The 27,720-nt window shown below is 34.9% G+C and overlaps 2 protein-coding genes across 2 annotated transcripts; both read left to right on the forward strand.

The window, feature by feature from the left end:
- Nucleotides 1-1,623: 1,623 nt before the first annotated feature.
- LOC102584332 (histone-lysine N-methyltransferase CLF-like) lies at nt 1,624-11,931 on the forward strand. Its single transcript, XM_015313389.1, has 18 exons — nt 1,624-1,674; nt 1,804-1,812; nt 2,993-3,094; nt 3,212-3,537; nt 4,351-4,509; nt 5,714-5,798; nt 5,994-6,137; nt 6,241-6,288; nt 6,384-6,455; nt 6,636-7,351; nt 7,749-7,902; nt 8,016-8,236; nt 8,445-8,582; nt 10,508-10,598; nt 11,019-11,066; nt 11,152-11,280; nt 11,381-11,458; nt 11,542-11,931. Exons 1-18 carry the CDS (start codon nt 1,624-1,626, stop codon nt 11,689-11,691), a joined length of 2,721 nt encoding a protein of 906 aa, XP_015168875.1. The 3' UTR covers nt 11,692-11,931.
- An 11,538-nt stretch (nt 11,932-23,469) lies between these two features.
- On the forward strand, nt 23,470-27,657 carry LOC102584675 (PI-PLC X domain-containing protein At5g67130). Its single transcript, XM_006339815.2, has 8 exons — nt 23,470-23,838; nt 24,033-24,155; nt 24,398-24,535; nt 24,648-24,746; nt 24,835-25,138; nt 25,226-25,449; nt 25,537-25,623; nt 27,080-27,657. Exons 1-8 carry the CDS (start codon nt 23,683-23,685, stop codon nt 27,260-27,262), a joined length of 1,314 nt encoding a protein of 437 aa, XP_006339877.1. The 5' UTR covers nt 23,470-23,682; the 3' UTR covers nt 27,263-27,657.
- The last annotated feature ends 63 nt before the right edge of the window (nt 27,658-27,720 follow it).

Consider the following 27,720-nt stretch of genomic DNA (forward strand, 5'->3'; position numbering starts at 1 on the left):
TTCTTTTCACTTTTAAAATTACCAGCAATTGAGATGTTACCTTCTCAAAAAAAAAAAACTGCACTGGCAATTGGGTTGTCATAATGATGGTGTTGCAATAGTTGAGGTGCGAACAAGAGACCCGCTTTAAAAAATGATAGTGTTGGAAGAGTCTTATTTTCCTAATTTTTACTCTCACAATCGAGTCCAGTCCTTTGGTCGTTTTCAGGCGGACAAAGAATCAACATAGGTGGATTACCCCAAAAGTTGACACATGGCTAAAATACAAAACAATATACCTATAGCTAGAAGGAGATTCCCGCAAAATTTAGTAAGTGGCAGCGGTGGCGCTGCCCATTTCTCCGCACCAAACGAGAAGGAGTAGTAGTAGCATTTTTAGGAAAGAAAATAAATCCTCGACAATGCGGCTCCGAAGAGAAAAAATAAAAGGGATGCCCTAACATCCAAAAACCTAGGGTTTCAACTGCGGCCGGAGAGTAATTTCTTTTCTTAATCGATTCCTCTCACTCTCTTGGGGTCGTGTAGGACTCCGATCTCCTTCATCGGGGAATCGAGCTTCACGCTGCATCTTAATCTTCGCCAATTGGAATGGCGATAGTATATAGATTTTATAATATGGTAGTATAATAAATGTTAGAATATAGTAGTGTAATAAATATTAGAATAAAATAAATTTTCTTATATTATCCATAACTTTTACTTACTGATCCTCATTTTTGTGTTTGCATGTGAAATTCGTCCGGGTCCTCATGGACTCTATCCTCGCACTTTCCTTTGGGCCACAGAGGCCCATATTCCCTTTTATCGGAGTCATTCAGATATTAAAATCGACGAACAGGTCCCGAAATTGAAAGAAAAGCGGAGCAAATCGGGAGTTGAAAAAGATTGGGCCAAAGCCCACCTTTATTTATTCAAAATTGTATTTTGTTATTATTGGGCCTAAGCCCTTGTCATTTTACTTACTATTACTTGTTAGTTCCTAGGACAGGTGGAGAAATTGGGCTTAAGGTCCAAAAGAAAGATATTCATTTCATGTTAGACTAGGACAGGTGCAGGTGACTCAATGGGCCGAAAGCCCAAAACGAAAGTGGGCCCAAATATTGGCCCAGGCGGACAGAAAAACCAGATTTGGGCCCAAATCTCTTTCCCTCCCTTCTTTGTTGTGTTTATGTGCTCGTTAAAATTTTCCACTAACCTTAAGGTCGAAAATTCAAATCCCCAGAAAATATCATTTTGAATTAATCACTTAACTAAATCATTCGTTTCTTACTCGACTTAAAATAAATAAATAAATAAATAAGTTTATGAAATACTTCACTTAGATAATATTTCATTATTTTTTCTATTAAAATAGGTCTCAACTATAAAGTAGTTCACTTTTGCAATTCAAGTTAAGTCAATTAGTTTAGCCAAATAATTAATCGTCGGATAACCACATTAGTGGACATTCTAGGTGCTTTTGAAACCTTCCTAGAATGTTAATAAGAACCTCGAACCCTTTTTTTTAGTTTTCACTAGATTTCTGTTTTAGTCTTTTGAAAACAACAGTTTTCTTGATTTTTCTAAAAAAAAATTAAGTGGCGACTCTTAAATCAGTCAAGTTATATTTTTTTTAATAAAACAATGGCGGGCACTTCTTCAATTTTCATTGGTCAATTTACCATTGATCTTCCAGTAAAATTCTTATTCCCATTATTTGTTAACTGTTTTTTTCAATTGATTTTAGTTGAATTATGAATAAGATTGTTTATTCTTTGTTTTGATTAACTCGACTGCTTTGACTTGATTCCAATTGCATTGTAGGATAATCTGGTAAGTCACGTTGCAGTGGTAGTAGGATTGTGCTTGTTAACCTAGGATTTTCGATGGGCTGAATATATCCATAAAAGAAATTTTGTTACTCGCATCACTAAGTGCAGTTTTCTTCTTGTTCTCTCTAGTTGGTCTTTCATTTCCATTTGATTTCATAGAGTATGGTAGGCTATCCCATTTCTTGATTGGACTTATTTATACTGGAGTGAACCTTTCCTCCAAATATGGTGTTTAATACTTGACGATATTATCTAAAACCATTGTTTCATTACTTAAAGCAATGCATAGTGAGGATCATAGCTTCATAGTTGAAGTCATGAACTTCAACAAAATGTAAGCTTAAGAGTTCAGACATGATTGGTGAATTGCATAATTTGTAACTTCACTTCTTGCACTTGGTTAGTGCTGATTCTTTTTTCTAATACAATCCGTTATCATTATCTATAAAAGAAAATAACAAGGTGTAAGCTTCAGAAAATGACATGCAAAGTGATCACAACTAGAAGTGATCAAGAAATCGATTAATACCAGCATTATTGTAATTTGATGCGATAATTAGTTATTTTAGTAGTTCATAACTGTTTGATACTTATTAATACTTGAATTGTGCGCTTCGCCTAAAAATATAATGCACTTCATTTCTCGCTTTTCGCTTCAAGGCCCATGATGTTTTTTTTTTCTTTTCACTTTTAAAATTATTCGCTTCAAGGCCCGTGATGTTTTTTTTTTCTTTTCACTTTTAAAAATACCAGCAATTGAGATGTTACCTTCTCAAAAAAAAAACCACACTGGCAATTAGGTTGTCATAATGATGGTGTTGCAATAGTTGAGGTGCGAACAAGAGACCAGCTCTAAAAAATGATAGTGTTGGAAGTTGGGTGTGTGTAGATTCTTAGTCTCTTATGTTTTGGGGTTCCATTTTATTACCACATCTATTGACAATTGGTGTGTGGAACCATATTTCTGTTCCACAATATCTTTCTCATAATTATTTTCCTATTCTCAATTCCTTTCTGCTCACTGCATTGTCCTGGTGGCTTGCACTTTTGACTTCGAGGACAGGAAAACTATTTGTCAATCTTATTCTCAATGTTTGCCATTTTCTTGTTACCCTTAGTTATATAGTTATATTTCCTTCTGTGACTTGTTATGTCATCCAATGCTATACTGCTTTGGACAGATTGATGCACCTGAAGGAACAACCATAGAAGCTGATGAATTCTTATCAGTTACTGAATCTTTGAAGGGACAATTTGCTTCTAAACGTGCTGATTATGTAAAGGTGCGTTTTATGAATAGTTAGTTTTCTCCCACTTCCCCCTAATGTTTTATTGTGTATTTCGATTGAGGTGCTTTTACAAGGTTTGTACAACCAAGGATCTGTTTTGTCTACTTCCAGAAAAGGACAGAAGAGAATGCACAAAAGGCGTATGATTTGGGGGAATTTTTTTTGAAGTTGTCAACAGAGAGAAAAAATCTTATAGTTCATGGTGCGGATATTAGCATTGATCTTCTGTCTAAGAGACAGCAGGATGTAATTAATATGCAAACTGGGATTGGTTCCAGCAATGGAGATAATGATAGCAATAGTTATGAAGATGATGGATATGCCTCTTCTGAAATTCGTCTAGGATCTAGCATTGCTGTCAATAGTGCTGTATGTCCCATTATACTTCCTCAAGTGGAAAGACTGCCTCAATATACTACATGGGTATTTTTGGATAGGTATGTTAAGTTACCTTGATGGACAAGTCATGTGGTCTTCAAGTTTGATTTGTGCCTCTTCTTTTCCTTATATTCTTAATTTAGCTTGCTTCCTATATGAAATTTGAGGTTCTTCTTTCATCAGTATGGCATGCTATTGAACCTCATGAATGTCTAACCATATATTTCTTGATAATCTTCAATTTACAATTATTTTCCTTACTGAGTATTTTTTTGGTGTTAACTGTTGCATCTGATCATACAAGGGATGTATTTAGTGCAATTTTGAATCACCTGTGCTCACCCTTTACAGTGGCTTTTGATCTTAGCGTCTTGTGTTTTTCATCATCGGAATTTAAAATCATCTGCTTCTGGACTTCTGGACTTCTGTATAATTATTGATCCTAGGCCTTAGAAATGTTTTATTTTGCACTATGGGATTTCATTTTATGCCTGTTCTCGGAAGGGATGTCAGTTGAACAAGGATGACAAATTCAAAGTTATTCCCGCCGAGGAGGAAACCATTTAAATGGCATTGACATCCTTCTCTCCTTCTATAGCTTCTTTCCAATGAGAGTGGAAGTCTTCTTGTTTTTGGTGTTGTCTTTTAATTTTAAGTTCCCAGTAACGTTGTAAATCACGATTCTAAAACTGGTAACACTCCAAAATTTCATCATTCTTGTTGAAGATTATTATCTCCTTAAACGTATCCCCTCTCCCTTATTGTGTGGGAGAATCAGACTTAAATCACTAGACTATAGCCTTGGCGATTGTTGAAGATGAAGAGTTTTCTTGTTATTTTTTACTGTTCTGATCCTACTTTGACTTGTGCAGAAATCAGGAGATGCCCGTGAATCAATCAGTGGTTGGTTGTAGAAGAATTTATTATGACAAGAATAGTGGAGAAGCTCTAATTTGCAGTGATAGCGAGGAAGAATTACTTGAAGACAAACAAGAAAAGCAGTTTGTAGAGTACGAAGATGTTATGCTGCGGTTGGTATAATTAAGCTACATAAATACTGGATTGAATTGTGCCCTCCTATATTTTTGGTTTTTCTTTCTACTGTATTATAATCATCAATCAGAACATTCTTTCCACATGAAACAATGGTGTCATGTGTTATAAATCTTGATATATAAATCAGCTCGTTAAAGGGAGGCTGAAATCTTAGAGTTCATTAAAAGAGGGAACTCCGATCTCTTCAGCTCTTCAAATGGAAGAGAGAACTCTAATCTCTTGCTTTTTGCTGAAAAATGACTTACTAATTTATTCATCAAAAACCCCTTTAAATAAGAGTCTTATTACATCAATAGGAAGTCTAATTCTTACGAAAGTAGAAGACCTAAATCCTATTCCAAACTAATAACTATAACTTAACCTAATCCTTATGAAACTATGAAATATAAACTCCATTTTAGAATAATAAATAAAGTTACTTAAATTATAAAAAAATAATAAATAAATCTACTTAAAATATAATTAAATACTTAAATTAATTGACTTCCTCGCATCCACAACATCATGTTTCTTAGAGCAGCCAATTTTTTGCCATTGGTAGATCATTAGCATATCACCTCATGACAATCAGATCATTTTTTTCCTGGGGTCTAGCTCCATATTCAGATAGAGAATATTCCCTACTAGATATGTTATGGTACTCTTAAATGTATATACATTATTTGCTATTCTTGTCTCTCTTTAGTAGTAATTTTACCTATTATTTGTCTAGAACTATGAGCTCAGTACCATTTTCAGATTTTACACTGTCCTAAATGTAATATAGATCTTTGTTCAGTTAATGTCAAAAATACAGATCTCTTCTGTTTTAGCCTTTTCTCTTGCCATCCATCTTTGTGATCAATTAATTAAAGAAAGTAGTTCCTTAAAAACTTAATTTCTTTCACAAAGATGCCCTTTGAAACTCATTTTAGGAGGTTTCAACTTGTACATATGAACTATGTTTAAATCTTTAATTATCTGGAATATAGCATGCCATACGGAAAGGGTTCACATGGTCTTGAGCTTGGAGCATGGCTTATAAGATTTTCATTATGGTCTGCTATTTGTTGCTGGATTGTTTTGCTAAATGTTCTTTTAAATACCGGTGAAGTAGATTTTGTCTGGCACTTTTCATATAATGTGCTATCTAATCCAATATGTGGCTAAGATGATGTATCACTGTTTACTTATTTGCAGTTCAACTATCCAACAAATTGGCCTGTCTGATACAGTGTTAGAATTGCTAGGGCAGTTCTTGTCTAGAAAACCCAGTGAAGTCAAGGTACACACTTCGTTTAGAGAATAACTACTCCTTGTTATTCCTTTATAAAAAAACAAAACAAACTACACTCTATTATTAAGTTCTCATTATCGAATAAAACTGCTCACAATGCGAACTCTTGTCCAGCTGTTTCCCATTTGGTTTTTCTGGCTTTATTACAGAGATAAATCACAATCCAGTGTCTATCTTATACAGGCAAGATATGAAGATCTTGTTAAGGACAAACATGAATGCCCCTCAAAGAACGAGAGCATCCAAGGGACTCCAGATTTATTTCTTGACAATGATCTTGATGCTGCTCTAGATTCTTTTGACACCCTATTTTGTCGTCGATGCCTTGTATGTATATATCTGTTGTTTTAACTCCTGGCTTGTTTTCTGCTTCATACTTTTCCTTCTGAATATACTTCTTTCCTTTTTCTCGTTTTGTCCTCACTTGCAGGTTTTTGATTGTCAATCACATGGATGTTCACAGGACCTGATTTTTCCGGTACGGAATGGCTATTTAACCAATGTTTTAGTATCTCAGAACTCTGTACTTCGAAATAGATTCTTATAGTGTGTTTTACTCCTTACATTCATAAGGCGGAAAAACAATTGCCATGGTGCTCTACCGACATGGATAAGGAGCCCTGTTGTTCAAATTGCTATCGCCTGGTATCTTGCTCCCCTTCTTTTATGTAATTTCTGTTGACATCAATTTGGCCCTGACCTGAATCTTTTACTTTATAAACAACTATCATTTCTTAGTAGTGGTATGTACTTGTTCTTTACTCCTATTGTGGCAACAATACCTACTAACCTTCTGAGCTCTTTTACTCATTTCTGGCCATCAAGAAGGAAAGCGAAGCTGGATTGACCCCCTCTCAGATTGCTAATCATGGAGAAAACCATGTCCGACCATCTGAAATTGCTAATAATACTGAGGTGTCTGGTAGGGAGCATCTATCAAGGACATCAAATTCTTGCGAAAGTGAAAGTGCTTCATTGATTGCAAAGAACATCTCTGAGAATATCGGTTCAGAGCTTAGGCTGTTATGTGACATCACTACTGTTCAGCGATCTGCTTCTCCATCTAACAGAAAATCTGATAGTAAAGTGGGGAGCACCAAAGGAAAATGCAAGAGAATAGCTGAAAATGTTCTAGTTGCCACTAAAAAGCGGCAAATAAATCTGATGGCTGTGGAGTCTGACTATATAGCTTCTGGAAGTCTAGTGTCCAAAGACTTGAATCTCCACTCTAATTCACATAAGGATTTCAAAGATGTTGGTTCATGTTCACTAGAATCACAACAACCTCAGTGTGGTAGAACTTCTAGGAGGGACGTCTCTCCAGTATTGAGCAGTAAAAATTCTTTGCAAGGTGAGGGTTTTGGTTGCCAATATGAAGAGGCTGCCAGTGAAAAAAATGGGATGAATCATGACGACACATTGAGGGAGAATGAGTTTGGGGATGAGAATAACTGCAATCAAGAAATAGATGGTGACAAACCATGGAGACCACTTGAAAAGGCTCTCTTTGAAAAAGGTCTGGAAATGTTTGGTCGGAGCAGGTCAGTTAACTTCAAATTACTCTTTGCAACTAATTCTAGTCCTGTTCTTCTCAGTTCTTTGACGTTGTATACCTTGTTTGTCAACACTATCTCTTCTGTAATATCTTCATAAATCATTCACTCAAATACTGGCTTACTTTTGTCTAATAAGAAATTGTTGTGCTAGCTTTTTAATCAAATTCATGCTAGTTCTCAATAGGCAAATTAGAACTTGCAAAATTTTCCTCATTAAGTTCCTCCGAACTAAGTTGGAAATGGCAATCGGACTTTTCATGTTTGATGATTGTGTGTGCATGCAATTCCTGTTTTACTTGTCAATGCTCTCCTAGACGAATGAAAATGCTAGACCACAGCTGGCAAAATTTACCTGACTTAAGCACCTTATTTTGTCATACAGCTGCATGATTGCTCGAAATCTGCTGAATGGTTTAAAAACTTGTTGGGAGGTGTTCCAGTATATGAACAATTCCGAGAATAAGCTATCCCTAGTAAGTGATGGTGTGAATGGAATGCTTCAAGGCTCTTTTAAGGGTGATGGCCATACAATCGTGGTTAGTATATTGACTTTGTTCATCAGCATGTTGCTTTGTGTTCTTGTTGAACAGTAGTAATATTATTATTATTACCCCCACTTAAGTTGATCCTGTTTTGATTTCAATTTCAGGGTAATCAACCACGGAGAAAATCTAGATTCTTACATAGAAGAGGTAGAGTTCGCCGCTTAAAATACACAGGGAAATCAGCTGGATATAATGCACTTAGGAAAAGAATATCTCAGAGGAAAGACAAGCTTTGCCGTCACTATAATCCATGTAATTGTCAAGTACCTTGTGGAAAAGAGTGTCCTTGTATCGTAAATGGGACCCCCTGTGAAAAATATTGTGGGTAAGACAGCATTCTTCTCGACTAACTCCAGTGCGATAATAATGTGGGACCTGGGCTGTAAATTATTCTTATGAAATCTACAGTGCTAAACCATTTTTATTGTTTTCTGGGGTTTGTCCGTCTTTTTCTTTTTTGGTCTCTTTAACCAAATTTTTTGTGCCTATATTAATTAGTTCTTCTTCTATGCTTTGTCATTCTTATATTCTAGATGCAAGAGTATCAAGAATTGCAAGAATCACTTTCGTGGTTGTTTTTGCATAAAAGGTCAGTGTAGAAGCAGGCAATGCCCTTGCTTTGCTGTTGACAGGGAATGTGATCCTGATGTTTGCCGAAATTGTTGGATCAGGTGAGCTCCTGGTAGTGCTATGGATTTATTGTCTGTTTTTATCTATTTCCTGAAAGTTGGTGATATAAGTTTGCAGTGTCAAGCTGGAAGTATTTCTAATGCCTATGAGCATCTGTGTCCTCGGATTCCCCATCTTTGGTGTACCTTCTTGTTTTTAGTGGTTGCTAATTTCCATTCATCTTGCGTTTTTGAGATCCTGTATCGCCCCTCCATGCTCTCACTCTACTTTATCGACAGCCTAAACTATGATTTTTAATTTGCTTGTGCCAAGCTAACACACTAAAGGGTTTGTTTGGTTCGTGGACTAGTTATGCAAGGCCTGTAATGTATGAATTATTATGCATTGAATAATTAAGAAGAGTTTGATACGCGGTGCATAATTATGAAGGGACTGCTATTCTGTGGATGGTAGTGTGAGGTTGTTAGCTGAGAACAATAATATAAGGGTCGTTATACAATATCTACTTTAAAGGTAATTTTATTGATGTATTGTTAATATGCGTAGTCTTATTCTAAGACCTAGACTACTCCGCCTCAAATCCTACCAACTTGAGATTGTCAGTAAGAATCCCCACCGACCATGCTGGCCCTATCTTAGACTATTCCTCCCAGGCTGAAATAATAAAATAGTGAATAGACTGTTGTAGAGTTTATTACGGAAAATCAAATGCCACATTGGTTATGCAGAAGTTTATATGAAAATTTTCCGAGATTACGTTAGTAATCATTATTTTATGTTTTTCTTATAATGGTAACATTCTATATATTAACAAGTATACTATACCAACCATATACTCTTCCAAACAGACAATTATAAAATAGCCATCTATTCGTTTCTTACATGTAGTCTAAAACATCAAAAATATTTTTAGTTTCTACTTAACATTCCTGTTTACACCAAAAATAATAAAGGCTTAAGCAATTCATCTTCAACTTCTAGATATTGCATTGCTATCCTCGAAACACCTTTGGTTTCTATATCCTACAAAATACATGTTGGGACAATCCTCCATCTCTCATTCTGGTTGGATAAAATTCCTACTCATCCCAACTGTCTAGTCTCCTTAACTCCTTTGTGTTTCCTGGCATTGGCATCACCCATCTGATTTCCCTCAAATCATTGAAGATTTTCCAAATATTTTCTGTCTACTTGTAGCGTAAAAAGCATAATTTTATGTTGCAAATTAGACACTGTATTTAGTTATGCAAAACTTTATTGTTGTGCGATCAATTGATTCCTAAAAGCATAAGCTATTAAGACAAATTCACCGTGTTATCTTCATCTACCATACTTAACCAAACCATCTATGTAACATTTCTCTAGCTTTTTCTCTCCCTAAAATGACCAACCTTATTGATTTATTTGATGGCTGATAATTATTTATTGCTGAGCGAGTGACAACTGAGGAGCAAGCTTTTCAAGCTCGAGTGAATGTTGACATCAATTTATGTTTCATCAAGAGTTAAAAGGTCTTTTTGTTGTAGTATTGGAGTAGTTAATCGTGACATAAAATCTTGTATAAGAAAACAAGTGTGTGAGGTTGGCTGCATAAGAAAAACAATCTCATCACTAATGCAACAGTTGGATGGTAGTTTTAAATAATACACGTACTAAATTATGCAGAAATCTATTTTTGTTATATACACGGGACATAATATGGAATAAAAATGCATGCATAAGCAATGGGGATTAAGCTTTTAAGGACAAAATGTGCTTTTCAAGTAAGTAATTCTTGTATAACAATCCCTCCATTATTAACCAACTTTTAACAGCCCTTCATTATTAATCGCCACATATAAACAATCGTTATGTTATAAAACCCACATAACTAGTAAATGAATCAAAAAACACATAATTTGTTCATTTTAATATCCTTCATTTTCAGTTATAAAGCTTCCATGTCTATGTTATTTGGCTCTTGCAGCTGTGGTGATGGGACTCTCGATATTCCTCCACAAAGAGGTGACAATAATGACTGCGAGAACATGAAGCTTCTTCTCAAACAACATCAAAGGGTAATTATCACTATTTATTTGTGAAGGGTAGTTTGTTATTTTTATTCCAAGTTAGAGGTTGCCACTAAGACAAATGATTATTATATGTCCTCCCTCTGTTCTCAAAGTTTAATTAGATGGATAAAGTTTGAATTTGGCATTATCGTATTTTAAGTTCGGGTATTAACCAGTCTTTTTAGTTGAACCTTTGATTCATATTAGACATTGTAATGGACAAAAGTGAATAAATGATAATTTTTAATAATGTATCATCTCACTTTAGGGTCTTGTGAGGCTTTTAAAAATGTGCTGCTCTCTTTTCTTCCTCACCCTTCCTGTTCATGTATTATCTTTAGACTTTAGAGCTGCTCTAGTGTAAGAATGGAGGTTTTCAAGTTCCAGTTCTAGGCTAGTTGTTATCCCTTACATTAATTTTTGCAGGTTCTTCTTGGACGGTCTGATGTGTCTGGATGGGGTGCTTTCTTGAAGGTAATATCTAAGAATAGTTATGCTCTTTCTCTCTCTATCTGCACATCCTTGTTATTTTTGTGCTTATGTTTAGAATTGCTCACAGAAAAGTGTTGGAAAGCACGAGTACCTTGGAGAATATACCGGTGAAATAATCTCACACCATGAAGCTGATAGGCGTGGAAAGATTTATGATCTTATAAATTCTTCATTTCTCTTCAATTTGAATGACCAGGCATGAGAAACGACTTGCCGTTCATACCTTGTTAAGTTAGTCCTTAGGGTAGGGCCTCAACTGTGGTCTGATGCAAATCACTTGTCTTGTGTGCATGTAGTGTGTGCTTGATGCTTATCGGAAAGGTGACAAGTTGAAGTTCGCAAACCATTCTCCTGATCCAAATTGCTACCCCAAGGTAATTGCTGAAATTTGCGTAGGCACTCTCTAGATTGATTTGCCTATGGTAGATTCAATAATGCTCAATTAACTCTGTGACAGGTTATTATGGCTGGTGGAGATCACAAAGTTGGTATATTTGCCAAACAAAGAATTTGTGCAGGAGAGGAACTCTTCTATGATTATTGTTATGCGCCAGATACACCACATGTCTGGGCAAGGAAGCCTGAGGCACCCACTACAAGAAAGTAAGCTTGCAACAAATGTTGTATTAAGACATTTGTCTTACATTTGCCATAAAGGTCTCAAATTTCAATGTCGGAAATTTTCTGACATCTAAGTAAATGTCGGTAAAATAGTTACGACATTTCAACTTCACCTTTATAAAAAAAATTAAAAATTTACGACATTTGTGAAATGTCACATTAAAATTTCCAAAATATTGGTTGATGTCGCTAAACGTATAATGACATTTCTTTATGACTTTTATCAAATTTCAGCATTATATGTTTTTAGCTTATTTTTTGCGACATCTTTAAAGTGTTTGGAATTTTTTTGAATTATTATTGACACTAATGCAAATATTTTTAATACATCCTGCAAATATCAGCAATGGTTTCTTTTAACTTTACATAAAATCATAAGCATCTAAATTCAAATAATATACCATTATACCTACAAATTCGTTAACAATAGATGACATAAACATGGATCATATATTGAAAAACAAAAGTTATCTTCAACTAATTCCAACAATAAAAATCTTTTATCTCGGAAATCTGTAATCTCGGCAATAAAACAATGTCATTGGTTTCTTTTAACTTTATATGAAATCATAACCATCTAAATTAAAATAATATACCTACAAATTTCATTAACCATAGAAAACATAAATGGGGATTATATATGATCAAATAGGAGTTCTTTTTAACATTCTAGGAAAATTTAACTAATTTTTGCCCCCAAGGCGTAGCTCGAGTGGCAAAAGGTGGAGGATTTGTGGCTTAGGTCACAGGTTCAAGCCCACACCATGCAAAGCAAAGCCAATATTTAAGTGGAGAAGGGTGGAGGGGGGACCCATTATCCGCCGAGTTTAGAAGGCTGTGATTGGTCCAAAGGGGCGGGTCACTGGGAGATTGCTCGGTTATCAAAAAAAAAAAAAAACTAACTAATTTTGGAACAAAAAGAGATGTTCTTCTTCCACTCTTTCTGCACCTACTTCTGTGGTTCCTCTCCAATTTAATTGTGTTAGTTAATTTGATAGCCTCTTGTATGTGATTGGAAGTGACTGATGTCGCAACCCTTGTTATAAAATGAAAAGCAAATTAATTAGGAAGTAATTAAAAGTTAACAGTAATCCTTTTAGTTACTTACACGAACATTTTCATTTAGCGAATATTATTAGAAGTACAGCTTTCTTAAAATCGTCGCTTTTGTTATACAATTGAGGTGACCAATATTGGTCAATGAAGTCGAAAACAAAAAAATTAGGTGGTTTCTTCTCATCCGTCCTAGCCTTGGCGGATAGAGTTATCTGGTACCTGTTGTTGGTAGGAGGTGGCAGGTTTCCTATGGAATTAGTCAAGGTGCGTAGAAGCTAGCCTGAACACCACAAATATATATCTAAAAAGAAGCACTCAATTATGTATTGTCCGTTAAAGAGGCTCACAAATAAACTACAAAATCTTATAAACATTGAATATGATCATGGGTTATTGACTCAGTAATTTAAAGTCGTAATTGCATTACTTTCGATTTATGATATACTAACATATATAACCTACTTTGTACCTGTTAGCGTGGCTAGATCCCACAATGGTACTTATATGTACTTGAGCAATCTTCCACTCATGAGCTAGCTTTTGGGGTTGACTTAGGCCCATGTCCCATATCCTTGCATGGTTTTAGTGTCAGGTTCATCCCCGTTTAGACTCTCGGTCCATGCCCTAGTTGGGTCTGGGCGTGAAAGGGGTGTTAGTGTGGCTACATCCCACTTTGGTTGGGGAATGGTATGATGAACTGCTTATATGCACTTGAACAATCATCCCTTCATGAGCTAGCTTTTAAGGTTGGGTTAGGCTCAGGTGTCATATTTTTAATATCCACATAAAAAGAAAATAAGAGTGGTTGAATGAGAAAAATAGTTTGAATTTTCTTAAAATCAAGCAACTATATATTAAACGGTGTTTGATGCATAAATGTTTTTCTTTCTAATTATTATTTTTTGGTTATTTCTATTTTCTACCTATTAGTTTTATGAGCAAGCAACTCAGTGTTGTAGGCAAATTTAGCCCTTCCATAATGAGCTCATCGGTATTTAATATCTTCGTTACAGAATGCAATCTTTAAAATTTAAAGAAATAATATTAGATCTTAACCCATAATTTTAAAGATACGATGTATTAATGCTAAGAATTTTAAAAATTGAACCATCAAATTAAAATTATGGATTTGAATCTCTTGGCATGATGTGTAAAATGGAATAATCATAATAAATGGAAAAAAAGACTTAACACACTAATTCAATTTTAGAATTTGATCTTCGATATTCGGTATGCCGGTCATTATTAAGGATGGCCTAATAATTGGGAAATCAAGAGCTCAAAGTTTAAACCAGAATTTTTTAACAGCATGAAAAAAATATTCATTGAAGTAGATACTGCACTTGTCTAATGTAAATGGAAATTGGCACAAAAATGTTCATTCAAATATCATATGGTTCAATTTTTCATTTTGACTCTTTGAGCCTCTTATCTCAACCTTCCAATATTCATTTTCTATTTGTTTTATTTCCTTTTTTGATTTCTTACCGAAACTTGGTTAATAAGATCTTGAGAAAATTATTTTATCTATTTAGAGACTAATCACATAGATTCGGAGGGAGACAAACTACTCAAATATTCTTTACTAATTGAAATTACATATTACAAGCTACTATAATTTGTGGCAAATATCGTTGTAAATAATTATTATTGTTCTGGACCAAAATAAATACATATTGTTATGGTAAAAGTATCATGCTATGTTCTCAAGTAAGGTGAACAACAAAACAATAGATTAAAAAAAGTTTCAAATAGTGCTGTATATAATTTGTTGACTTCTGTTACTTTGTAGCACAAGGAAAGAAGTTAGATGAATGAATTTTCCATTTCATATTGGTTATTGGCCCACCTATTTCTTGCCTTTTATATTTGTTTTTCCTTCTTCGTTTCATTCACACTTTTTTCCTCTCAAGTTCTTTCTTCGTCAAGTTTAAAACGTTGAAAGATACAACATATAAAAAACTTGAAGAATTAACTCAAGTGAAATTAGTCTATGAATCAAATCGATCATAGATGCTTCTAGTGCATTGTATCATGAAAAGAACATAAATATCATATGTGAACAACTAAATATCTGCATCTTTTTTCCTTGATTGGTTGTTATTAGCATTATTATTTAATACCATAACTAGGGAATCAGAAATATAGTGAAACCAACCTTTGTACTTTTTTTCTAGGAAATAAATACGTTCATTTAGAACCTAAATTCACTGATAGTAGTGTGCAACTGGTGCACTTAAGTCTAAAACAGGCACCACACCCTATGGAGTAAGCATCTGGAAGTCCATCAGAGCTCACTGGGAAGACTTTTCAAGAAATTTTGGCATCTCTTCTGGAAATGGTAGGAGAACTGCCTTCTGGATTGAGCAGGAACCTTTAAGAATAGCTTTCCTGATATTTACAGTATTACCTCTAGGCCAAAGGCTACTATCAGTGAGGTTAGGATCTAAATGGTTGGATCATCACTCTCAGAGGAGGACCCAATGACTGGGAAATGGAGGTAAACAATATTTCTGCAAACTATAGAAAGGAGGAGTGATATCTCTGAAGTTGAAGACACCATGATTGGGGTAAGAAGATATACACTGTCAGGGGAGCATATGCTTATTTTGGAAATGAGGGCCAACATGAGACAGATTGGCCCTGGAAGCAGATTTGGAGGGCCAAAGTTCCTTTGAAGGTCAACTGTTTTTCTTGGCTAGTAGCTAGAAAGGCTTGTCTCACTCGTGAGAAACTTCAGAGATGAGCTCTAGATGCTTCTTATGCAAAGCCACCGATGAGAACAACAGCTATCTCTTCATCCACCGTGGTTATACCTCACAATTTTTGCAGCTTTTTCTCATTCTAGAAACCTTAAATGGGTGATGCCTGGGAACACTTTTGAGCTTCTGATTCCTTGAGACCAAGCAGGGAGCAATGTTAGGCAAAAGATATGGTGGAGAGCTATTCCTACTTGTATTTGGTTGACCATTTGGATGGTAAGTAATAACAGATGTTTTTAAGATAAGAGCAATTCTATCCAGTAAGTTGAGAAGAATTGCATTTTTGGTCTAAAGGATTTTGTATAGAGGAGGCCAACTCCATACTAGACTTTCTAGAAGCCTTGTGAAATGTACATAGGCTTTCTACTTTTGTTTTACCGTGGCCAACACACCATTAATGCAGATGAATAAGTGTTACCATTATAATAAAAAAGAACCAAAGATTCAAGAGCTTACCATCACCTCTGAAAACTAAACTGATTGGCCTCTAATAATCCTTGAGCAAATGTAGGGTAGATCTAAAACATGTAGTCTTCCAAAAACTTTAAATCTAAACTTAGGTAGGTTGAGTACCCAACAATCCTGTTGCAACTACACGATGCTTTGAAGGAATTATGACAACTTCTTTCAAAATCAGACTTTGGAATATAAAAGGAGGGAAATAGTAGGATATCTAAGCAAAGTTGGAGAATTTGTTTGCTACAACTTCTTCTGCAACCATGCTTATGTTTTCTTTGGAACTCCAAGCCTCATCAAGTTAATGTTCTTTTATTCAAAAGATTGAAAGAGTAATGACTATTTTGTGTTCTTATTTATTCTTATTACTTGCATGTATAACATTTTTTATAGAATTAAATTTAGTTTGAAGGAGGTCAATGAGTATAATTTTCTTAAAAGTTATATAAATAATATTAAGAATATATTCTAAAATAATTGAAGAAAATATTAATTCTTGAAAATGATGAATGTTAAACTTATTTAACTAGCCAACATATGAATTGCATTTTGTTCCTATGGTTCGTTTGGTAGGATGCATTAGTAAAATAGTTGTATGCATTAACTTTGGTGTATTACTAATACCTTGTTTGGTACACTTTTTCAACCTGCATTAGCTATACATTATACACTCTATTTGGTATTATGCTATGTATAATTGATACATGAAAAACCATGGTATTAGCAATGCAAGAGGTTTCCATGCATGCATTAGCATTTTTAAGGATACAATTGCCCCTCTAAACCTTTTCCACCGTATTTGTGGAGGGTATTTTTCTGAACAATTTTTTCAAAAGAAATTACGCAATGCATGTTATTTTTAGTACACCAAATCAAACACCGCATAAAAAATAGTCTCATCATAATTAATGCAAGCATAATTAATACCAACATTACTAATATATACACCCTACCAAACTACCCCTACGTGTGTTGCTTTTTGTTATAGACATGGGTGTTCCTAAATTCTTGAATATGATGAATATTAAACTTATTTAATGGAGCTCCTATGGAAGGGTAAAAATAAAAAGTATTCTAATATTGAAAGAACCGTAAAGATCATGCATGAGAAGACGAGTAATGCGCTCCCTAAACAAAGATAACTGAAAAGCAAGAACTAAGCTCAAATATGCCCTCAAAAAGTAGTCCAGAAAGATGAAAGCATCTAATCTATTTTACCCTGTGCGCACCCAAAGGGTAGCAGCTGCGGTTTCCCTTGTCATCAAAAAAAAAAATCTATTTCAAATTGTTCATTCTACTTGCCTATCTGTTGCAGATGCCCTCTGAGCAAGTAGATCAAATTTTAAAAGTGATGATCATTAACGAAATAGCGGATTTGACCAAATTGATAATGTTTTACAGAGAACAATAAAAACCAGATGAGAAGTGAAAATATATTGAAGTGCCAACTCAACATTATACACTTTTATAAAGTGACACAAAAAATCTCAAAAGGCCATACATAAATACTAGTACATGTTAAAAGATAGTATAGGAGGAATCTTTAAATGAGGATAATAATGTTGTTCAACTGATAATCTTCAAGAAACATTATAGTAAAAGAAAAAAACACAACCATTTCAACCGCATTTAAATTAGAAATTCAGATGAGTGAACAAAACAGAACTAAATAGAGGTAAGCACTTGCCCAAAAATGTAGTACTCTTTGATCAGAACATATGAGGATTATCCATTGTTGTGTCTATGTCACTTCCTGATTCTCTATGACCAGGTAAGATCCGCATATCTGCTAATGGAGCGCGACTCTGAACTTTGAGAAATTGATCGGTGTGCTGGAAAGGGATATGAAGTAAGTCCAAAAGGAAATTCCCTGTACGCTTTCTGTGTTGCTTTAGATTCCAATCAACAAAAACTATCTTCTGATAAAGTCGAATCTATCGGCAGCAAGATAAAACAGAGCTCCTGCTTCTCTTTTTAAAAGATTCCAAAGAAAACAATCACCGGCGAAAACAGTCCAGTTGACATCACTGCCACTGAGGGTTGAGATGCTAGGGTTTTTGTGTTTTTGAGAGAAGAATGCTAGAGTACTCTCTTTTTCCATTTTTCTAAGAGAACTGTAGATGGTCTGATATTTTTTACTTTCCATTAGTAAAACTTTAAAGTTATAAATGTAAGAAAATTTCCTCTATTTGTTTGTAGATGTCACTTAATGCCGACTAATATTGTGACATTTGCATTAAAAGTCCCAATAACTTAAATATTTTTAATCAAATGTCATTAATTTTATAACATTTAATATACATGTCAATATTTAAATGTCGTTGTAGGCCTACTTTCTGGTAGTGTCTAGGGTAGAAATGAAGGTTGGATAGTTCCAGCTTTAGGCTAATTGTAATTCCTTACACTAATTTGCAGGTTCTTCTTGGAAGATCTGATGTGTCTGGCAGGGGTGCTTTCTTGTAGCTAATCTCTAAGAACAGTGTTAAGCTTTTTCTTTCTGTCTTTATATCCTTGTTATTTTTGGGCTCATGTTTAGCATTACTAACAGAATGGTGATGGAAAGCATGAGAACCTTGGGGAGCATACTGGTGAAATAATGTCACACCATGAAGCTGATAAGCCTGGAATAATTTATGAATCGTGAAAGTTCTTTGTTTCTCTTCAATTTAAAGGATCAGGCATGAGAAGCAACTTGCCCTTCATACCTTGTTAAGTTACTCCATAGGGTAGGGCCTCAGCTGTAGTCTTACGTGAATCACTTGTCTTGTGTACATGTAGTTTATACAATGATGCTTATTGGTGGAAGAGTGACAAGTTGAAGATCGCAAACCAGTCCCTGCTACCCCAGGGTAATTGCTGAAATTTTCGTAGGCATTCCCTGGATTGGTTTGTCTATGGTAGATTCAATAATGCTCAATTAACTCTTTGACAGGTTATTATGGCGGCTGGTGTCACAGAGTTGATATATTTGCCAAAGAAAGAATTTGTCCAGGAGAGGAACTCCTCTATAATTACCATTATCAGCCAGATACAATGTCTGCCTGGGATAGATGAGGAGCTCTTCTATGATTATCATTATCATCTCTTTCTAAGAAAGAGTTTACTGTTACTTCAAGGGCTTTGCTTTTTTATTGGCTCATTCTTTTTTCCAACAACATATTATCTACATTGACCCATTCTTTTTAGGGACTTTTATTGTTGTTATGAGCAAACCACATGGTTCAAACTCCGACAAATGGACAAAAGACAAGGCAATGATTCTAATCCATATCTTACATGATGATGCGAGGAAGTATGTATTTAATGGTTCTACCCTTAATGGTCCACGTTGGAGGGAAGTTATAGATGAGTTTTGGATGAACTCTGGCAAGTAAGAAACATATGACAAACACCCAATTAAGTTCAACTGCAACAGATTAAGGATAGAAACAAAAAGAAAAATTGAGGACATCCTTCAAGGTTGCTCTGGATATGGTTAGGATCCTGAAAATAACTGAGGTACTCGTCATCTGATATTTGGGCGGATCATGTATTGGTAAGTTATCTAGAGGTGTGAAAGTATGTATGTTCTATTTTTGCACATTGAGCTAACATTTTGTTTTCAATGTTTTACGGAAAAAGAGAAAAAACATAAACATTACCATGCTTGTTTTCACACAACAATCAAATGAAGCAACTGGAGTGGGTAAAGAACCTCTATCTTGTGATGAGTACTCTGATGGTATTTGGCATACGCATGTCAGAAGTAGTGGTACTGGGACAGGAAAGTGGACTATGACTGATCAATCTATGGCAATTGATGATGGCTCATCTACATGTCGAAAAAAGGTCGTGCTACAGCTATTGACAGCATACATGAATCTTTTAGGGAACATACGAAGTGGAAGAAAGACAAGGTGGAAGCAAAATAGTTTTTTGACATGGATATCTACTTTGAGCAAGTCGTCATTTACCCAATTGCAATATATCATGAAATTTTTTTGTATTGATGATGAGCAATTTTCTTTGGTTGTGACTCACTTGCGTGACCGCGGCTTTTGCAAGATGTTTGTCCATATGGCCAGAAAATGATAAATTCAGTGGGTTGAGAACCTCAGACAAATTTGAGAAAATAGTGGTTCTAATTGGTTATGTTGTACTCTATTGCGAAGAAATGCCAACTTTATACGTGTGTAATGATTATCTATGTGTAACAATTCTCTATGGAAAAATTTTCTTGGTGTAGGATGCTCAGTAATATCTTCATTTGTATCATGATATTTCTTTTAGTCATGTTTCATTATTTGTGCATGTCGTTAGGTTATCTGGTCCAGTACTATTAGTATTGACATTGTATTCTTTTAATTTTCGAAGGTTGCTTATGTGTCCATGGAAATAATATGAGCCTATCCAGTAGTGTCACTGAGTCAGACACGACATTGAGGATTACATCGTATGCGTTGTAGTTTCTGATCAGTGTGAATAGATCGCCAATAACATAGGTCGTTATCTTGCACACAGCAACATACATCCAGGATTGGTATGACTTGGGTTGTTGATCTTCTTTGGGGATATCACGTGTATATATGAATCTACAAGTTTCTAACTTGAAACATTTTGTCGGCTTATCCGCATGATAAAACCAAACAGTTTGTTGCCAATCGACCATCCAACAATGCATGTTCCAGTTTCGGATAATAGCCGCTTTTGTCTTACACTAGTTTCAGATGCATGTTCCACATGATAAAACAAAACAACTCATCGCTGGTAAGTGAATGTTTGAGACAATTAATTGACACGTTAGAAGAGTCGCTAAAGCATTTAGTCAACTGGTACCAACATTTCTATGTCCGGTATACATCTAAAGATTTGACATAGTAGTTGTTTTTGGCTTTACTTTAAGCTATCAATTCAGCATTTACTGTTAATACTTGAGAAGTCTTTAATTTTCAATGTTGTAAGATTATAAATGGAGAGTGCAATATTTTCTATTAGTTTCTTTATACTGTTGACTAATTGAAAAGCTGATTATATCCATCTGTTTGTCTTGCTTCAACAGTTCTATGTTCGTGTTTGGTATAATTATGTTGGGTGCAGTTGATGAGACATATGTAAAGGGGAGCTCCAAAGAAAGAAGCAGCTGGCATGTCTTAACCACCACAAAGGATTAACTTTGCAAAATGTCCCTTGTGCATGTGATTTTGATATGCGGTTTACGTTTATTGCAGCTGCTTGGGAAGGTATCAATCCTAATGTTTTTCAATCACATTGCACAAAAATGAATGCCTATAATACTACTGTAGGCATTCATTTTTGTGCAATGTGATTGAAAAACATTTGGATCATGGAGAAGTAATTTAGAATATTACAGCAAGGCATGAACAATCATGATGTAGACACACAAATTAGGATTGTAATTGCTTGTTGTGTTACATAATTTATTGGCGGGAGTGGTGAGAATTTTTCAGAGTATGAACATGATATAGTTGTTGATAGCACTGACGAACAATTTACAAGGATTAACAGTGTTTTTTTTGTCTTCGAGGGAAATGCATGTTTGATGAGAAAAAAAGTATATTTTAAATAAATTTTTAACAAAGTATCACGATACACAACTCCAGTTTCAACTTTAAAAATTTCAAATAAAATAAAAAACATTTGATTTTCATAACTAAGCTCTTATTGAGTTGCCTAAATTTGGGTGGAAATCATCTCTTATCGCAAATAAAGGCTATGGCATGAATTTCTCGCTGATAATATCTGCTGCAAAAACATGTTTCTTACTGTCATGTGATAGATGACGGCAATGATTTTTTTTTTAAAAAAATTGCACTCGATACACCAAATTATAAATACATTACGTTTGTGCACTTTTCAAGTTCTATTACCTAGCCATGATTTGCTAATTACGTTTGTACCTTATTTTATTCTCCAGTTATTGATAATATAATATAGTTTGGTGTAAATGAAGCAGCGGATTATCCTTAATTTAATCAAACTCATGTAAACCTTGTTGAAGTCGATGCTGGCCTCATGTCTCACCTGTAGCCTAACAACTTCTACGTGTTTATAATTAAATTGCCGAGTGTTTTTCTGTGTTTGAAGCGTCATGTTGAATTTCGTGTACGCATTAGGGAGTTTTGAACATTATATATAGGGAGTGGTGTCAAAATGAACTGATTGAGCTAAATTTGAAAATGTCAAAAGTGATTGAGCTGATAAATGGGTGGGACATTGATCCTCTTCAACGTTATATGAGGTAATGCAGGTTAAGCTGAAATGAGCTAAAAATTAGGTCATAACTCAATCTACTCAATTTTTACTAAATTTTAAATACAAAATTTATTTTTTTTATAATTTATTTAAGTACTTAATAAAATATTTTTCCTTAATATAAAAAAATATGTACCATAAAAATATATTATTTAAAAATATTTAGACAAAATTACTCGAGTCAATCTAAGAATATGTATAAGAATTGGGTGAGTCATTATTTTATTTTATTTTTCATAATTTTATGGCACCCTTAATTATAGGTTTACCTAACTGTTGTTGTACAGAAAATGGGCGCCGTTCCCATTTGAAACATTGAAGAGAAATAATTGCTCCTTTTTTTTGTAATTAAGTCCCATTAAATTAAAGTGTGTCCCACCACCACGTGAAAAGGAAACCCCACTAGAACTTACTCCTATAAAAGTGAGCCAATAATATTAGGCAGCACTAGCACGATTGAAGTGCAGACTTCAATTAGGGTGTCAAAAATTGAGTACTAATTAAAATTATGACATCTTCATACTCAAAATCACCATGCAGATAAAGTTTAAAAAATAACAAGAGAGTGAAAAATAAGAAATTGGTAATCAAGATTCTGTTCATTTTACAACAGCTTATGACAATGTTAGTAATTTTCGGCGTGCGTTATAAGAAAATCAAAATATAAAAAAATAGCAACTTAAGGAATCTCAGCAAATTAAACGGTGGAAGAAAGTAATTTTTTTATGAGAAAGTTTTAGAAATAACAAACATAATAGACATAATAAGACTGAATAGTTATAGTTTGCTATGAAGGATGCAGTTTGTATATTTCTGTCTGTTTACAATTATTACTCGTTCTGTCCCTAATTACTTGTCTACTTTTGAATTGACACACCTATTAAGAAAATAATTATTGACATAGTAAGTTTACCATTTTACTCTTATTAATTATGAAGTGGATGAATTAAAAACTTACGATTTTAAAAAAGTTCTATCTTTTTCAAAATAATTAATCGAGGGTATAATAGGTAAAAAGATTGTTGATTTGTCAAAATTGACAAGTAATTTGGAATAACTAAAAGAAGGAGAAGTGAACAAGTAATTAGAAACAAGAGTATTATACACTCTACAAAATTAGTTATTTATAGATTTTGTTATTTTTGAACTTGGAGATTAGTCGATTTTAGCATCCACTAATTGGCCTCGCCTCAAATAAAACGTTACTCCTAACCACCAATATAGGACTAGGGAGTAATAAAATTGGTTTAGCAGTTGGCAGACAGTGGATAGAGATGCACAAACATTGGCATCTTCTTTGTCGTCGTCTCTCATAAATCTCACTCACTATTTTCATTTCTTGACTTTTTGCCTTTTGCTCTTTTCTCTATTTTCTTCTTTTCCTTTTATACAAGCGACAATATTTGTTTTATCAAGACTAGTGTTTTTCAATCAATATCTTGACTACTCCCATGCTGTCGTGTTTCTCGGAGAAGCACAGTATGTGGAGAAGACACAGCACAGGAGGAGGAGGCGCAAATGGTTACCTCATTTTGGTACTGTGTCACTTAGCTGTTCACTGCTTACTCATCATTTGTTCAACTGCTTGTTCTAATGGGAATTGCCAGGTTCCTCTCTCTTTCTTGATTTCTTGATATATACCTTATGCTACAAGGAATTGTTGGGGATAAATACTCATTTTCTTGAATATTTGCGGTCTGTATACGCAATTCTTGTATGAATTCTTGAACCCCATTTGCAGATCCGTGCAATTTTCAATTTTCATTTGTGGGTTTCAGCTGAAATTTCATGAATATTACAGCTTCTTGATTCATGTGCTTCGGCTACGGACTGTGGGCCTTCTTTATACTGTGGTAATTGCCCTGAATTGGGAAAGGATCAGCCCTTTTGCATCAGAGGGCAAGCTATAGAATCCACTTCCATTGTAAGCTTATTGCTCCTTCTTTCTAACTTTCTTTACTCTCCTCTGCAATTTCTGTTTTCTAAGCTGAGGTTTTATCAGAAACAACTTCTCTATCTCATAATGAGGTTAGGGTAAGGTTTGCAAACACTCTACCCTCTTCGAACCTCACTTGTGGTATTACACTGGGTATGCTATTGTTGTTGTTTTTGAGTAAGGATGATGTAAAATGCTTTTGTTCTCTTTTTGGACTTGGCGATGAGCAGATCAGTGGATTGCCCTTCAACAAATACTCGTGGCTGGTGACCCATAATGCCTTTTCAATGGTAAATGCACCATTATTGACAGGCCCTCAGAGAATTACATTCTATAATCAAGAAGACACTGTCACAAACCAATTGAGAGTATGTGGCTTCTTATATTTGTGATTTACCTTCATCTCTTCGTCATTCTGTTCAAGGACATGAGTTTTTATGCTGTTTACACAATTTCTGTTTAATTTATGTATCTTCCTAGAATGGAGTGAGGGGATTGATGCTGGATATGTACGATTTCGAGAACGATATATGGCTCTGTCACTCATTTCGTGGCCAATGTTACAACTTCACTGCCTTTGTAATGTTATACAATCCCTCTCTTCTTTTGATGTGAGATTGCTTTTGAGTAGCTATTCTGATGTTAATACGTAAAATGTGCTTTCTAGCAACCGGCAATTAACACTTTGAAAGAGGTGGAGGCATTTTTGAGCGCAAATCCTACAGAAATAGTCACCATCATAATTGAGGATTATGTGCATTCCCCAAAGGGTTTAACAAGGGTATTTGCTGATGCTGGGTTGGGCAAGTATTGGTTTCCTGTTTCTAAGATGCCGAGAAAGGGTGATGATTGGCCCACCGTGAATGATATGGTTAAAAAAAATTATCGTTTGTTGGTTTTTACTTCTGACTCTTCCAAGGAAGCTGCTGAAGGAATTGCTTATCAGTGGAGATACATGGTTGAAAATGAGCGTAAGTACTAAATCAGTGTGCTCCTTTTTGGTGATTCTGGTTTGTGGATTGATTCTTTAGCAATCATATGTGGTAATAATGTTTCAGCTGGAGACCCCGGAGTGGTGCCTGGCTCATGCTCCAGTCGTAAGGAATCAAAGGCACTTAATTCCAGAAGTGCCTCTCTGTTTCTAATGAATTACTTTCCCACAGTTGCCGTACAAGATGGAGCCTGCAAAGAGCATTCAACTCAATTTGTTGATACGGTTGGTGCCTGTTACAAAGCAGCAGGCAACATGATGCCCAATTATGTGGCAGTAAACTTTTACATGGTATTAAAATATTTACTGCTTACTGATGCTTATGCAAAATTACTAAATATTTTCCAACATTGACTGATGAAAAACAAAATCCTGCAGAGAAGTGATGGGGGAGGAGTTTTTGATGTTTTAGATCAAATGAACGGTCGGACACTATGTGGTTGCCCGACTGTCACGGCATGCCAGGTTTTCCCATCTTTTCTCAAATATTCGATATTTGGATAACTGCTTTAGTTGTAAACATGTGTCTATGTGCCAAAGGTTCACTCTATGAAGAGAGATAGGAGGAAGAACCATGATTGAATTTCTTTAAGTTGAGTCTGAGTTTGAATTATGTGGTCCGTAGGTGACACATTTTTTTTCCATACGGCAGTAGAAAAAGTAACATAAGTCTGTCCAAAAAAAAAGAAGTTAAAGTCCACAATTAGAAATAGCTTTTGAAGAAAGCTTGTAGATGAGAAATAGCATGCTACTTATATGATTTATCAGATCACAGAAGCTTGAAACATCGATTGCAGCTTCTTTTTCTGTGAATTTAAACAAATTTGATGTATTATTCATGATAGAAGTGGTGAGGCTAGCCCATGATAGTTAACATCCTCGCATGAATAGATAAAAATATAACTTAGCAATCAGCAGGAGAGTTGACTGGCAGTCTGGCACCATCTTTGCCTAAATATGGTCAAAAAGTTCTGATATAGGATGTTCCTTCCTAGTCTCCTTTGTAACCTATGTCTCAAAATAAAAACGTGCAATATGATGACAACCCTGGAAGATCTGATCTTAAACACGACTTTGATGAGTGACGTGATCTTTTGATACTAATCTTTGATAAAATTTGGAAGATTTGTGCTGGAAGGACATTGGCATGATTGAACCCACAAAATTCCTTAACATTGACCTGATTACATAGCTTCATTAGCTATTATTATGATAAACTGCTTTCGCCTTCATGGATATTGCAAACATTCTGAGGGATCTATTATATGTAGATTTAAGCTTAAAGAGTTTTGTTGGTCAAACAATTCTTCAGAAATATAGGGTCATCACTGAGATTCTCAGCAGCAGCCTTTAAGAAGTACATATCTCAATATAAAAACCAACCACATACTTGACAGTTTGTTCTCAGATGACATGTCTGACCATGCCTCATTATCATTCTGTTGGTTCCAACTGAAATGTCTTAGCTTGGCTTAACTTTGTTATTTAGAGAAAAGTTGAAATAATGAGTTGTTTATGATGTATTGGAGGCATGCATACATGAGGCCATAGTTTCACTTTTCCTTTTCAGAATACAGAATCAAGAAAAGCTGGATTAAGATGAGTGAAAATAGGCCCCTGTGTAATATTTTTGAAGCATACCATTTTATTTTTTTAATTTTATAACCGAGAAATCCGCGTGTGACCCGCCGCCCTTTGGACTAATCATAGCCTTCTAAAGTAAAGGTTGACATTCAATTTGGGAACGAGGGAATAGTTTACATTTGAGTAATAGACTGTTCTGGAAGATTTACTTGAAGTTGAGGGAAAAGAAAACATGGTTGTACTTGAGTTTTTTTGTATTGACTAGGAAGCAGCCTCAAAGTTGTTACAAAAATAACATTTTAGAACTTGTGCTTAAATGGACTTCCTTTTTTTGCAGGCGGGGGTACATTTTGGAGTTTGTAAGAATACTACTGCAGCGAATGCAGCTCCAACAGCAACCAATACTGCTGGAATGTTTTCAGGGTCCGTGCAATTAACAGGCCATGCTTCAGCAATCCATTTTTCCAGTACTGTATACCTATTTTCATTGTCATCTGTAATGATGTTGTTTCTATTATGAGAAGAAAAAGAGAGAGTTCCAAGCAGAAGTTTACATGAGTTTCATCCACGGATGCTCGATATCTACTATATTTTCCTGTGTAGAATTATGGAGTCGGAATAGGTACAGTATACACTAGAATCCCACTTCGGCATGTTCAGAGATGATGAACATTCAGCTTGACGTTTTCCTAGTAAAAAAGAACTTGTCATTTTATAGGAGATTTTGATATAGTAGTAGGTAAGGGATTGTAGAAGAGTATCAACATGTGACAGGTACTTTTATCACATCCCATGTCATTTTCTAGCTGCCAGTTTTTTCCCCTTGGTATGATGACAATGGTAGTCTTATTCTTCGAGTGAATTTTGGTTAATATCCAGTATGAAAATGTTAAGTTCCTCATGTTGCTACCTAGAGTGTTAAAATGCTTCAGCTTTTATATAATCAATGGATATAAGTAAAACTTTTTATGTATTAGT

This window comes from Solanum tuberosum, unplaced genomic scaffold, assembly GCF_000226075.1.
Source record: "Solanum tuberosum cultivar DM 1-3 516 R44 unplaced genomic scaffold, SolTub_3.0 scf00012, whole genome shotgun sequence".
In the NCBI taxonomy this organism is placed as follows: domain Eukaryota; kingdom Viridiplantae; phylum Streptophyta; class Magnoliopsida; order Solanales; family Solanaceae; genus Solanum; species Solanum tuberosum.

Coding starts and splice junctions, on each gene's coding strand:
- LOC102584332 (XM_015313389.1), top strand. CDS start 1,624: ATGGCGGGCACTTCTTCAATTTTCATTGGTCAATTTACCATTGATCTT. Junction 8,583..10,507: donor TGCCGAAATTGTTGGATCAG/GTGAGCTCCTGG, acceptor TGGCTCTTGCAG/CTGTGGTGATGGGACTCTCG. Junction 11,281..11,380: donor TCTTCAATTTGAATGACCAG/GCATGAGAAACG, acceptor GTGTGCATGTAG/TGTGTGCTTGATGCTTATCG.
- LOC102584675 (XM_006339815.2), top strand. CDS start 23,683: ATGCTGTCGTGTTTCTCGGAGAAGCACAGTATGTGGAGAAGACACAGC. Junction 23,839..24,032: donor GTTCTAATGGGAATTGCCAG/GTTCCTCTCTCT, acceptor TGAATATTACAG/CTTCTTGATTCATGTGCTTC. Junction 25,624..27,079: donor CGACTGTCACGGCATGCCAG/GTTTTCCCATCT, acceptor CTTTTTTTGCAG/GCGGGGGTACATTTTGGAGT.